The sequence below is a fragment of the Mustela nivalis genome, assembly GCF_964662115.1.
Source record: "Mustela nivalis genome assembly, chromosome: 1".
Lineage (NCBI taxonomy): Eukaryota > Metazoa > Chordata > Mammalia > Carnivora > Mustelidae > Mustela > Mustela nivalis.
The window spans coordinates 195,775,498-195,790,314 of NC_139020.1; the positions used below are offsets into that span (position 1 = coordinate 195,775,498).

At 48.2% G+C, this 14,817-nt stretch overlaps 1 protein-coding gene across 9 annotated transcripts in view; it reads right to left on the bottom strand.

The window, feature by feature from the left end:
* DOCK3 (dedicator of cytokinesis 3) overlaps positions 1–14,817 on the bottom strand; it is a 568,909-nt gene that overhangs the window by 28,458 nt on the left and 525,634 nt on the right. For 7 of the 9 annotated variants that reach the window (XM_082702074.1, XM_082702078.1, XM_082702075.1 and 4 more), the window contains exons 33-38: positions 13,648–13,733; positions 11,277–11,303; positions 11,046–11,141; positions 6,494–6,554; positions 5,890–5,983; positions 2,846–2,994 (exon numbers count right to left, since the gene is read on the bottom strand). In XM_082702074.1, coding sequence (XP_082558200.1) covers positions 2,846–2,994; positions 5,890–5,983; positions 6,494–6,554; positions 11,046–11,141; positions 11,277–11,303; positions 13,648–13,733 — 513 coding nt within the window. The remainder of the gene's footprint in view (positions 1–2,845; positions 2,995–5,889; positions 5,984–6,493; positions 6,555–11,045; positions 11,142–11,276; positions 11,304–13,647; positions 13,734–14,817) is intronic. The other 2 variants (XM_082702076.1, XM_082702073.1) reach the window with 1 other exon arrangement.

The following is a 14,817-nucleotide window of genomic DNA, read 5'->3' on the forward strand; positions in this document are numbered from 1 at the left end:
ACACATGAGACTACAGAATGCTGGGATGTCTGTACCAGGCAGATGACAGAGGTTGGTGTGTGTGTAAGAAAAGCAGAGAGCCTGCCTTGTGAGGCAGAGCGTGCTGGCAGGGCTGAGGACCAGAATCCTTTACCTGTCCTTCCCCAGAGTCTTCTTTTCTTCCTTCTTCCTGCTGCCAAGGTAGCTTTTTTCCTGGCACCAAGAACCCTACAGGAACACTTCTTCTGCAACAGCCAGGTTTTGCTTTTTTGAGGTCAATAATAATAATAATAATAATAAAAACCCAAACCTGAAGCCTTTCAAGAACTGGTTAGCCTATTCCACTGGTTCTATCACTGGTTCTATCCACTGGTTTCTGTACCGAGGAAGAGAAACACAGAAGTTCGGTCTTCTGTATGAACCCAACCGAATGAATATGATAAATACCTCTTTGAGGATGATCTTATGAAAGGGCTCACTCAGGGGTCTGCACTCAGCATAGAACCTATTCCCCCAGCAACTCACAGCAAAAAACAGGGTTGCCAGAAGTGGGAGAGCCTCAAGAAGGTGGCCTCCAGAGCCTCTGGTCCTTCCCCCTGTCCTGCTCATCTACAATACTTGGGCAGGTTTTGCATTTTGATTCTCTTGTCTATACTAGGCTGTAAACCTCCTTTTCCAAACACTAGTGTAGTGTGGAGTGAAGACGGGGATGATTGTCCTGCTGGTAAACTCCATCAGATTGGGTTAGCTCTCCACTCCATCCTCTGTGCCAAAGGAAAAAAAAGAACAAATACACTAAAGGTACTCATGTACTGGACACCTGGGTGGCTCAAAGGGTTAAGCCTCCGCCTTCGGCTCAGGTCATGATCCCGGAGCCCTGCATCACGCTCCCAGCTCAACGGAGAGTCTGCTTGTCTCCCTGCCCCTCACCCTGTTCATGCTCTCTCTTTCTTGTTCTCTCTCAAATAAATAAAATCTTAAAAAACAAAACAAAGCCCTCACGCTGCCCTCTCGAGCTGGCCAGGCTTGCTGTGCATGTGGGTGGATGGCAGCTCCGGGTGGGCTGGGTGCCAGAAGGGCAGGCCTGACAGTGTGCTGGTGCGGGGCTCTGCGTCCTTGCCCTGGACAGGCAAGGAGAGGAGCTTCGGGATGGCACTGGGGCTCAGTCACAGGGGGCTGCCCAAGCACTGAGCATGGGCCTCCTTACTGGACTAGGCTGAGAGCTCCTGAGGGTTTGGAAAGCTTCCTACATGGGTGAATTCTTTTGACAAAGATTTCTCCTATGTTATATAAAACTGGCCAATGTTTTCTGATTTATGGATTAAAGCCATTAATGTTTAAACCTTTCTTTCTGATGATGAAAAAACTCCTTAAAAAAACTTAATTTCTGGGCGCCTGGGTGGCTCAGTGGGTTAAGCCGCTGCCTTCGGCTCAGGTCATGATCTCAGAGTCCTGGGATCGAGTCCCGCATCGGGCTCTCTGCTCGGCGGAGAGCCTGCTTCCCTCTCTCTCTCTCTCTGGCTGCCTCTCTGTCTACTTGTGATTTCTCTCTGTCAAATTAATAAATAAAATCTTTAAAAAAAAAAAAAAAACAAAACTTAATTTCCACGCAATTCAGGGGTTTAGCCATGACAGTTCCTCGAGTGGTTCAAATTCAGCTTTTTACGAATGGATAAGGAAGATGTAGTCCATATACTGTGCCATATATGCCATATATATATATATATATATATGCCATATAGTCTATATACTATCGAGTATTATGCCTCCATAAGAAAGGATGAATACCCAACTTTTGCATCAACATGGATGGGACTGGAAGAGATTATGCTGAGTGAAATAAGTCAAGCAGAGAGAGTCAATTATCATATGGTTTTGCTTATTTGTGGAGCATAAGGAATAACACGGAGGACATGGGGAGATGGAGAGGAGAAGGGAGTTGGGAGAAATTGGAGGGGGAGATAACTATGAGAGACTGTGGACTCTGAAAAACAATCTGAGGGTTTTGGAGGGGCAGGGGGTGGTAAGTTGGGTGAGCCTGGTGGTAGCTGTTATGGAGGGCATGTATTGCATGGAGCACTGGGTGGCGTGGTGCATAAACAATGAATTCTGGAACACTGAAAAGAAATTAAAAAAATAAATAAAAATTAAAAAAAAAATCAGCTTCTTAAAGCATACTCAAAGCTGAATGATGAGCAAACAGCATCAACAAGCCACCCAACCAGCCTCTGCAGTACATGGGCCTACTGTAGGCCGTCAGAGGGTTCCACGAGGAGCCCTCTGGGGGTTGGGAGCAAGATGGCAGGGGAGTCCCCAGGAGGCTAAAACCAATGCTGACAGTGCCTGCCAATCCCACAGATCTGAGCTTGATGGGGGAAGAACACCAGTGAGACAGTCCAGTTTGTGCTGTGAGGGAGGGAAATAAGATGTGCCACCACTGAGGAGGAGGACAGGCCTCCTTTGACCAAGGTTAAAATCTACTCATTGTTACAACTCATATTTTCTACAGCAGAATAGGAAAACAACATCAGTTCTTGAAGTAAATCTAATACGTGTCAGTGGGGGCCCAGAAGCCCCCGTGGTAGGAGCGTCAGCCTGTGCCAAGCTGCTCAGTGGGGTCGTCTCTCACACCTTGAACCTGGAATTGGCTTCCAAGCCACAGAATTAAACTGTTACATATATATATTTGTTTTTTTTCCCAGAGAAAATTCATGCTGCCTCCAAAGCTAACACACACACATGGGCGTCCATGAGCTTAATTCCCTCCCCTTTCCCCCTGGAGCCTCTGCCCGGCCCATCAGTGTTGAGATGGTGGAAGCAACATGGTGGAAGCCTAAGAGCTGAAAGGCTTGGCTAATGACCCTACCTTGCCTTTGTTGAAGTAGTGGATGATTTTGCGGCACAGTCCTTCTTTCCGCTGCCACTCGGTCTGCGACGGGTAGTGCAGAAATTCCCGCAGCGGCCGTTCCTCCCACTGTAGCAGCTCACAGTAGAGGAGCAGAGTGAATGCAGCCTCTGTGGGGACAGACAACATGGAGGTCCAGGGACTTTTCCTCAGGGGCCTGGGAGTCGCCTGGTGCCAGTGGATGAGGCTAAGTACCATGCGAGGGCAGGTCATGTGCAGCCCAGGTCAGGGACACTGGATACCGAAGGTGACATAGAGGGGCTGCCCATAGCATTAAGGGGCCTAAGATCCTGGCAGGCACCTTCCTCCCACAGCTGCTCACTGACGCTGGGCTCCAGGTAAAGCACAGCCTGGTTACCTGAGTTTGTGTACAGGCTGCCTTGCTTTGGGAGATGCTGACATGTCAGACAGTTCTTGGGTTCCTTTCGGGCAACTGACTACAGCTTCCTCTCCAGCCTTCTCAGACTGCCTTTTGTGGGTGGGCACTGACCCAGGTTTCTCTCAGCAACCCCTCCAAGCTAGCCCCAGTGGCTCCAGAACTATTTTCTGATCTTAGCATCCCTCATCTCTACTGTTTCTAAAAGGACCAGAGAGGAGTGTAAGTGGTGGTAACTGTGATGGGCCTGTAGCCGAAAGCTCTATTCCTGGAGGAGCCAAAGCTTTGCTGGACCCAGGCCCAAGGACCAGTGGCGCCTTACCCTATATGTGCAACTGTTGGAGAAGCTTATATCAAACAACACCACCAGGGTGCCTGGGTGGCTCAGTGGGTTAAGCCTCTGCCTTTGGCTCAGGTCATGATCTCGGGGTCCTGGGATTGAGCCCCGTGTCAAGGTCTCTGCTCAGTGGGGAGCCAGCTCCCCCCGTCCCGCCTACTTGTGATCGCTCTCTTTCTCTGTCAAATAAATAAATAAAATCTTAAAAAAACAAATGAACAATAACACTGAAATACTATGGTTCCCTCAATTCTAAGGCATGTGTCACACTGAATTACAACCACCACTCATTCCTGTTCTATTTGCTCATTTTCAGTGGGCATCTCCTATTGGCAAGGTAGGTAGTTCTAGCTTCTCCCTGGCCTTCAAGGCCCTACTCAAGTCTGCTCCCCATGACTGTGAAGAATCTCATCTCCAACTAGTCCAGAACCCACTTCCAGTTTTAGCCATATACACCTGCCTGCAGCCACTCTCTGGGCTCCTTGTCATTGCCTCTCTGCCTGTGCTCTGGTCACTGGACCTTCCTGTCCTGGGATGCACAGGCCTCCTTATTGGATCGGAGTGAGGAGTCCTTTCTTTCTGGGGACAAGACCCTGAAGCACTAGAGGCCTCCCTCTGAAACTTAGGAAACCAGGAGAAATCTTCTTCTTTCTGACTATATCCTTTCAGATGCTACTCCTGAGGCCACCAGAGACACAGCTTAGCACCCGTTCTCTGTCCAGATCCCTGACCTGGCCTCTTAGTCATGGCCCAGTCCTCAAGGAGTTAGTAAAAGCCTCTACAGTACATGAAATTTATCAAAGTCTATGACTTCACCCCTTTCTCAGAGGGCTGCTGGAATCATGGGTGGAAGCAGACACTGAGAATGGCAGGTTCAGCCCAGTCATTTCAGATTTTAATTCCTGCCAACCTGTTTGGTCAGGAAAGGTGGCATCTATAGCAAATGATCTCTTACATCTTGAGATGAGGAGGGAGGATTCTGAGTTTCTACAGATCCAGCTAATTCTAGTCATGTTTATGGACAAGAATAGCTTGAATTTCCTGGTTTGTCACACAGATTCAAGTCCTGCGGCTCGAGAGGTAGGGTGTGGTGGCTGGTCACCACCGTGAGGAAGGTGGCTATCTGGGGGGAACTATGGCACATGATGATCATAAAGGAGCCCCGTGTACGCATACGCTCTCCTGACCCAGCATCGTGCTCAGTAACTGGTGTGACAGGCAGGTTGACGTGCTGTTCAGTTTGTTCCATTAGAAAAGGACTTTGGGGGACGCCTGGGTGGCTCAGTTGGTTGAGCGGCTGCCTTCGGCTCAGGTCATGATCCCGGCGTCCTGGGATCGAGTCCCGCATCGGGCTCCTTGCTCGGCGGGGAGCCTGCTTCTCCCTCTGCCTCTGCCTGCCATTCTGTCTGCCTGTGCTCGCTCTCTCCCTCTCTCTCTCTCTGATAAATAAATAAAATTTAAAAAAAAAAAAAAAAAAAAAAAGAAAAGGACTTTGGGTGCCCAGGTGGCTCAGTTAAGCATCTAACCCTTGATTCTGGCTCAGGTAATGATCTCAGGGTCGTGAGATTGAGCCCTGTGTTGGGCTCTGTGCTCTGTGGGGAGTCTGCTTAAGATTCTCTTTCTCTCTCCTCCTCTGCCCATCTCCCACAAAAGAAAAAAAAAAAAGAAAAGAAAAGAAAAAGAAAAGCACAGGCCTTAGTTTGGATTAAATTGTACACACAGTGAAAGCACCCCCATCTGGCCGGTTAGGAAGCCAGGTGGCCACTCTCCGCACTCGGCATGCTCTCCATCGGGAGCTTGAAGTGGGGCTGCTCTGTGCAGCTGCGGGAGGGAGAGCCTAGGGTGTGAGGCAGTTCTGCCAGTGAGCTCTGGAAGGCCCAGGGTTAGGTGGCTATTTCTGTGTTGTGGCCTCACTTAGCTCTGGCTGTGGAGGTCTTCAGGAAGGCTGTGCTCATGGAGAGTGACACTGAGCTCAGGATGCCTGAACCTAGCACGTCAGAATTTGGAGGTTACCCTTGAGGCCTCAGAGTTGGTGGACTAGAGGCACAGAGAGAGCGGAGCAGCCTCACACGGCAGAGGACAGGCGTGTTGGCACAGAGGAATTTCTGCCTGCTTTCTCTCTACCACATTTTACAAAGTTGCTGAGGGAAAGGAGCCAGGTGAGGGCGCAGCCCAGGCCCCACCATTCTGCTAAGATCTGGCAGGCACCAGCTCAGAGCCTTCTCCTGCCTGCTGTGCATTCCTGTCCTATCTGTCCTCAGGGGAAGGCCCAGCTGGCCCCCTGCCACGCACCCGTGTAGTTTTCTGCCTGTAAGTGCATGTCACAGAGCTTGTGGATGTAGCGGATATACATCTCTTCTTTGTTGATCTCAGATTTGTAAAAATTCTGTAAGAGAGAAGGAAATACACATCAAGATGAGAGAGGCCTCCCCCTGTAGCAGCCATACCTGAGCTCCAGGCGGCTGGCCAAAGCCCTGGGTGTGCTGGGCGGGAGGAGGAGGGCAGGCCATGGAGGCCCCCAGCACCAGAAAGAGAAAGAATCAGCTAGAAGACACACCTGCTCCCCAGGTGTGGTAGAGCCAGTGGCAGACCTGGGGGAGTCCTAAGTGGTGAGTAAGGGGACGAGGGCCAAGGCAGACTGGGATGTAGGGTATGTCAGGGTTGACTGGACCTTGCCGAGAGGCCAGTGTGGAGTTCTGTCCAAAGAGAAGCTCATGTCGTTCCTTTCCCAAGTGGGAATGTGACTGAGGAGTTGCAGACCTCCAAGATACCAGTGACAGAGCTGATATCCTGACTCAAACCCTTAGGCTTACAGCCACTGTAGAAGGGCCAAGCCCATCACACTGTAGGATAGATTCCACGGGGCAGATAGGAGGAAGGGCCCATGTCCTCTCACCATCAGGTTAACAGTACAGCCGATCTTCTTATTTTCTGTTTCCTCTCCTTTCATGCAGTCCCTGGATGGGAGAACACAAATAAATGTCCGATGACATGAAGTGCTGCCTCTGAGACAATGCCTAGGACTCCAGAGTCACGGAGGCATTAGCATGACTAGACACGAAATTAGGATGCTCTCCAACAGAAAATGCTTCCACAGATGGGGCCTGTACAGGGAACTCCCCTTGAGCTTTGGACCCACTTTCAGGGCTCAGAGGTCTCTATTCAACTGAACCCCTCATTCTGGTGGCAGAGTGTAGAGACCAGATAGTACATTAGGGCATAAAGCAGCACCGACCAGTATCCTCAGCACAGAAGAGGGTATCGGTAAAGTAGAATGTTAAATCCCCAAGTCCTCAAGAGAGGCACAGAGCTTTCCTGACAGGGGAAGCTCCCTTTGTAGGACAGTGTTCAACAGAAGCCAAGATGCTGTGCTCCAAGGGCCTAGCCTCAGGACCCTGTGGCTATAGCGGCCATGGTGTGGTCATCATGGTAGCCGCTTCACTGACTTTTCTCCCTGTGCTGTCCTTCCTGTGCACTAAAAAGAAACACATATTTGAAGTTTCATTCTGGCCTGAGGGTAGCTTCAGCCAGGGCTGGGCTGCGTTCATGCTAGACTGAGCTGGGCAGATTTGGATGGAGGAGGGGTCAGGGCTGGCCTGTGAGACACAACGGGAACACTGAGGATGGTGCTCCTTCCCTAGGGAGAGAGGGGAGAGGGAGAGGTCAAAACCAAGCTCCTCTGGAAGGAGCAGAGGCTTGGCACAAGGAGACAGAGGAGAAGGAGAACCAGATTGGTGAATCTGGCAAGAAGCCTCCTGTATGCACAGCCGGTCAGAGTCCCATCTGCCTGTTGCGCCCCGTTCTGTGGCACCCCACACTGCTCTGGTGCGTAGATGTAGCTCCTCAGGCAGCTGGGCATAGGTGGGTTTGTGGAGCACTAAGATCGGGGGGAGAGAGCGTCTTGGCTTTGCTCCACTGACAGGCATGCGGCCTAGGGAGAAACCTCATAGCTGGGAGTCAGGTGCCCTAGTCCAAGTCCCTGAACTTCTGGGTGATCGTTGGACAAACTCAGTTATCCCCACCTTCCCTGCTGCAATCCAGCTCCCAGAGGGATGACTTCTTTGAAAGAAAAGAATACTGAACGATCTACACAACAATCATGGTATTCCACAAAGTCAAATGTCCTTCCTTCTGTGGAGGGCTACTGTCAGAGCAGGCAACGATGTGGGATTTGAGACCAAGGTCCTCCTTTCTGGGTTCCCTCTCAGGCATGGGCATTTGGTTCATTTGTAGCTGGACATGGGGTTCCTGCACAGCCCACTCCAGAACCTGTCTTTTGGAGCTACCAGGGACAGAAAACTACTGTGACTTTTTAAGAGGAGGGCCAGATGGCCAACTTGTTACAAGCAACACTCAAAGTGGCAGGAGGCATCTGTCTCTCCAATAAGTTGGTCCCAGAGAGGGCAGTGACATCTCAACTAGCTACTTTGGCATTAAATGGTTGTTTTTTTTCTAGAAAGCATCTGAATCACTTACCAGGTATCACCTTCTGTTTGGCCATAACTAGAACCTTACCGTCAAGTCAATTAAACAAAAAAGCACTGGCCTCAACCCGTTGGTAGCAGGGGGCATTCTCCATCCACCTTTGTGCACTATGACTGCCTCTCCCATGCACTGCTAACAACGGACTCTTCTCTTCTGTGTGGTTTTGTATCACTTCTGTGTGGCTACTCCACAGAGAGGACACGTTTTAAAGCCTCTGACTTGGGTGTGTTTGTTGCTCTCCTGCATTTTCTCTGGAGGAGGAATAGGGAAGACTCTCCTAAACAGGCTGCTGAAACACGTGGGTGGGAGCATGGTGCTTGCGCTGAGCAAGACCAGGGCCCAGGCAGCCCCTGGGGGGAGGTGGGACTGGAGGCTCCATAACTTCCGTTTTCTCTTCTAGATAGAGCGCTCCAATTAAATCCGCAAGGCTTGGCAACTCTAGCTCTGTCCTTGCATGTTCCAGAGCACTAAGAACCACTCCCCCCAGGTGAACCATGAGAGACTATGGACTCTGAAAAACAATCTGAGGGTTTTGAAGGGGTGGGGGGTGGGAGGTTTGGGTACTAGGTGGTGGGTATTATAAAGGGCACGAATTGCATGGAGCACTGGGTGTGGTGAAAAATAATGAATACTGTTATGCTGAAAATAAAAAATAAATTAAAAAAAAATCAAAAAAAAAAAAAAAAAAAAAAAAAAAAGAACCACTCCCCCCACCTGCAACCCCAGGGGCTCTGCTTCCTTGCCTGGGAAATACCGAAGCCACCAGTGAGCACCTCTGTATCTGACACAGAGTACTGTTCTCACAGAAGATGGAGACATTAGCACAAACACAGAAGAGGTGCCCAGAGGAGGTTCATGCTAAAACGGAGTCTCACACTCTAGGGTGAGTCATTCTGGAGTATAAACTATTAATTAATTGTGTAATCAATATATACATATTTAACGGTCAACAACTATTTTCTTAGTAGGTCCTTGATGAACTGAACTGCACTGGGGTTGAAGAGACTTTCTTGGTTCCTTCATGGTCTTCTAGTCAATCAGTATGTACTGCACACCTGCCTGAGGACCATCAAAACTCCATGCAGGGAACTGGGGGGATAAGGACAAGGTCCCTGTCCTCAAGAAGTCACTCTCTTCAACTGAATGAGTCAGAAAGGTGACAAATGATCATCCAAAGGGCTTTGGATGCTTTGGAAGAAGTATGTGCAAAGATCCAGGTGAGCTCCTATCTGGGAAAGCCTCCTTGATGGGACTTGGTAGGAAGGGCACTCTTGGGAGAAGACAGCATGTAGAGAAGACAGAAGGGAAAGATGTGAGTGGGGACAACATGGGTGAGGGGAGAGGGCATGGCTCTTGAGTCAGGTGTGGGTTCAGATCCTACTAATAGCATTTCCTACCAATGGTGTTTCTTCACTGATGAAAACAAGGATAAATCCTTCAGGGCTGCATATGGGATTAGAGACAGTGTTTGTAAAGCACAGAGCATGTGGTATATTTTTAACAGATAAGAGCCATCATAAGGATTGTGGTGTTTCCTTTTGTGTTAGCAAAGAACAACACTAGGAGGTTAGGGTATGCACATGGCTAGTGGGGACTGTCAGGGGACAGGGCTGAATAAGTGGGCAAAGGCCAGTTTATGAAGGGGCTTTGATGCCACATGAAAGAATATGAACTTTGTTTTTTAGGAACCATTCTTGAGGCAAGAAATGGAAGAGAATGAAATTGGTTTTGGCCATGAGTTTGAATTTTTTGTACAAGGCAGGTACAAAAATCAAACAGACAGCTAGAACTAGGCTAGGAAATTAATTTTGGCTCTTTCTAGTAGGCCGCGGAATAGAGCTGACCTTTAGTAAATGTTTCAGTGAGGGGGAGGTTACAGAATTTTGTCCACCCTTCCCTGTCTGATGGCAGGTACAGAAAAGGCTGGGGAGGTGGCATGAGCAAGGGGGTTCACTATTCTAAAAGGGGTCCCCAAAAGGCCACTTGTGACCTCATAAGGCACAGTTGTGCTACAGGAAAAGGAGATGCTTAAGACGTGAGCCCATTTCTCAGGAATTCCTTTTCCAAGCCCAGCTAGTGCACAGGATGGACACCTGATCTTCTGCAAAGCAGAAGTCTTGGCTTAGCAGTACCCTCTATTCAGCAGCAGCTGGAGGTGGCCTAAACTCCCTAATTTCCTGATACATTGGTTGCATCGTGTTTGCACATCTTGTAGCACAGAGGAGACAACTATTGCTTGGTGATGGGTTTACTCTGTCATTCTTCCTCATTCCCTATCACCTTCCTCTAACCACCACATGAACTCTTCTGAGAGTATAAGCCTGTTTTGGAGTAATTCAAAAGCCATGATATGACAGAAGGCAAGACTTCATATAAAAACAAATTTTACATGAACTCTCAGACTGAACACAGCATAAAGATCTCTGAGCTCACATCTGCTTCCTCTAATCTATTCATGACCAGGACCAAGGGACAGAAATAAGCAGACTTTAGGCAAAGAATAGAGGTATGGAAAAATAGGGTCCCCAGTCCCTGGAAAAACCAACTGGAAGTCCTACAAGGTCCCACTTCTGCACTAGGTGACATCTCCCTGCCCATTTGCCATATGGCTCTCAGGAACATCTGCATAAAGGACCCTGTTTCCTGCATTGTTCTGTTGTGGCCATTTCTCTGAGCCTTGATTTTTGGATGGAAAGCCAGATGCCAGCATGTCCCTGGAATATCCCCTGGGAGCACATATTAGGGAATCCCAGGAAGCCCTGGCCCACCCTTGGGAGAAGGTTCTTTCCCTTTCTCTCCTTGGCCATCAGTAGATGCCTCATGACTGGTGATGGCACCCAAAACCCAGACCAGTCCTCCCCTTGAAGGCCGCATGGTCTTAATTTTATAGTTGGGGATGCCCTTGCTGAGGAGAGCATCCTGATCAGAGAAGAGGTCAGGTAGGTCGGTGTCTGAGAAGATACCTGTAGTCAAGAAGGCGTTCCATGAGGCGGGTGACTGAGGTCACAAAGGAAATGCCGGTTTCACGCCATGTTTCCTGTTCGACCTTCTCCAGCAGGCTATTGGTAGGAGGTAGGGGAAACAAACACAATGTACAAATCATGAGCTTTTCCTGGATACCAGATTGAGGTCCCAGAGCCCGTGGGGCCTGCGATGGATCTGGAGACGGCAGACTTACCACACTGCAGTCTTACCTGGGGTAGGGCCCAAACAGCTGGGTTCTACTCCATGCAGCAGAAAGCAAAGACAAGGTGATTACTGAACTGGTAGGAACAGATGAGCATATTTTCCATTTTCCTGTCTAAGTTCCTAAGGGTGCCAATGAACTGAGGAAGGGGTTTTGAAGCCCCAGACCTTTAGGTATATGCTGTGAGGTTTGTTCTGAAACAGCAGCTGAGTGAGAGCCCCCTGAGGATGGTCTTGCAGTTGGCTGACTACTTCTATCACTGCTTGAGAGGCATCCTCAGTGAATATACAAACTAACCTTTCTATGTAAACCAAGAAAAATGTTCTGGCTAGTCTGGACAGTCCAGTATGAAGGGCAGTAAGTAAGTCCAGGAGCTAGAGCTGGTCATCTCCACTGTCAGGGGATGCTTCTGTGTGAAACGTACCAAAGCCAAGAGCTAAATGCCCAGGTCCTTTTCTCATTTGCCAGTCCCTGCTGGTACTTCAGGGCAGCCTCTGGCTTCTCTGCCTTCTCACAGATCTCTCCTAGGGGATGGTGACCTGGACACTCTGCTTGCTCCAGTAATAAGCCCAGGTCCAGGTCTCACCCCTGATTCCTTTCCACACTGTCCCTCATTCCCTGAAAGTAGTGAAAGTCAACTGGAATGGCAGGCCCAGCTAGAGGCCCAGCCTGGCTGCCATTCATGCTTCCATGATGGTGACAGTCTTCCCCACACAGTGTATGGCCTGAGCTGAGACTCCTGGGAGGGTTTCCCATGTGACCCATGTTACTAGAGAGTCAGGGCAGCACCATTGCTCTGGGCTCTGAGCTGTGTGGATGAAGCCACTGTGTCAGGATTTCCCACACTATTCTATAGAGCTCTGCTGTCCTGGAGGGCTGAGAAAGGTATTCTGTGAGCAAACAAGCCCGTGAAATGCTGGTCACACTCCTGTTGGAGAGATTTCACAACTTTCTTTGTATGGTAGGCTTTGAGAAGTCCTACAGTACAGAAGCCCGTTCAATTTTAATTGAATCTTTTCTGAACTGATTAGCTCATGATCCACTTATTTTCTTCCCCAGCATCTTCCCCAAAACACAAATTGGGAAATGCTGTTTCATGGTCTTCAGCTTTCTGCCCTCAGACATGATTTAGAAGAGTTTATGAAACCCTATTTGGTCAAGTAATTAGTAACCGCAAGTTATTTGTGTGCTTTTTCCTTTGCAGTAAAATCATCTGTTAGTGACTTTGGAAGAGATTTATCTGTATTATTTCCATAATTAGAAACATCTTCAGCTAAAAGCACCATACTAAAGTATGGATTCATTTTCACAGATAATAATTATTTATCTTCCAAATAAATTTGTATTTTATCATATGACTCATCAAGGAACAAAGTGGGCAGGATTTATAGTCCAAAGATCACCCCCTCTTGAAACTGGAAGATCTGGGTCTTTCCCCCACAGACCTGCTTCTTACTGATCGTTCCACTGAGGGCAGGCTAACACTTCCCTGAGCTCAGTTTTATCACCTCTATTCATCAAGATAACTTCAGCCCTACCCACTTCATAGGTGTGTATACAGTATACATTTTGTATACTGTAAAGTTCTAAGTAAATGTACAGTATTATTATTGGAAAAGTATGTTACAGGCTTATCTTCAAAATGACACTGCAACAAAAAAAAAAGTATTAAAGCTGGAAATAATGAGTAAGATGGGAAGGGACTCTACCTGTAAGAGTCTTAAGATTTTTTTTTTTTGGAAGGTAAAGTGTCCACCATCACTATTTATCTAGGAGGACCATGGCATCCTCGAGTCCCTCTTTGGACTTAGCCCTGTGACAAGTCTTGTAAGGTCTCTTGGCCTCCATCAGTTCAAGACAGAAGCTATGAATGGTGGACCTGGGAGAACCCCCGACGTCATTCAGCACAACCGCCCGGTTTTACAAACAGGGAAACTGGCCTGGAGAGTGGGTACAGCTTGCTAAAGTCACAATACCCACAGTAGTGTTTTTCCCAAGCTGACTGAACCACCTTACAAACCAGGGATTAACTTTTTTCCTCTTAGAAATGCCAGCACTGAGCCCTCACTGAGTCCCCATGGGTTGTTTGCTCAGGATACAGTGCATGCTACGAAGACACATGATTTCCCTTTTCCTATCAGCAAATCTAAGAGCTCAGAGTTATCACCTGTCTCTACCTTTTTAGTCAACTATGGCAATCCCTGAGCAAACTTACTGCCATAAGGCCATCTTCTTGTTGACTAGGAATGATCCAGGTCTCTCCTGATACCTACCCTCCAGATACTGCCTGCCCACCAGCGTGGGTTGCACCCCTACCCTTCATCAGCCCACTTCACCCCCTCCCCCAGCGTGGGGTGCCAGGGGCTGAAACAGCTTACAGCAGGCCGAAGAGCTCCCTGTAGCTCTCGTCGCCTTTCCCTTCTGACACCATGCTGTCCAGCTTGTCAATCAGCTCGGCCTCCACCTAGAGGGAAGCAGAGACTTCGTAAACCTGAGCTGACCTCAGAGGAAGGATGGGAAATTCAGCTCCTGCCATATGTGAGGATGATGCGGAACTGTTTCCTGATTTTTTTCCTTGTAACAAATAAATCCTAGGGAAGGCAGGATCTCATCTATGGCACCAAGAAGCCACCCTGACTCCCCTGATTAGGAAGGCCTCTCACTCCAGTGGCTTAAATAAAATTTGGAACTTATATACCTTAGATACTCTTTTCCCAGTATAGGGACAAAAAGCAAGGATTCCCTGGAAAGAAGAGTATTTTGAATCCAGAAGGGGCCTTTGCCAATTTTTTTTCCTTTTTTTCTTAAAAAAAAAAGCTCATTCAAAAGAAATTGTGTGAGTAAATTACATTTGGTTAGAACTTTACTCTCTAGTCAGCCAGTCACAAAGGAAGCCTGCTCCTGGGCTAGTCCTCGCTGTAATGGCTGACATGATTCTGAGTTGAGTAGGAGTCTTTCCTTCAGATTCTCCTTCAGGGTAAAATGCTCCACTGTCATCCTCATAGGACCTAAAGCCCTTGGGGCTGCTGCCTCTGCCACTGCCTCATCACTGGGGCCCTTGCATTTGTTATTGGATTCCTAAGAATCCAACAAGATGGTACTTGTTCCCACCCATCTGATCTGTAAGGAACTCAGCAGGGCTCAGCCACTTTTCTAATAAGCTTCCCTGGATTTACTCTGAGGTGAGACATTAGTTGTAAGTGATGTGAGATAAATATCTTTTAAACCCCTAATTAGTCTATAAAAAATGTGGTATTTGGTATTTATACAGATACTTCACGTAAACGAAAACGGCATGGCTGCTTTTAGTGATAAGCTGTAACAGAAGCATTTTCTCATTTCGCATAGGACCAATGAGTCTGAAGGCAATGAAATAATAAAAAAAATAATTGGATTAGGAAATTCATTGAAGGCAATTATGGCTTCTGAAATCCCTTCAGCAGAAAATGAGAACAGATGCATAAATACAGTCCTGTTTATGGTGGTCTGTTATGTGGCCATGATGGACACTGTCATTCATCTGTGTTTGGCCTGATGAGTCAGCTGCT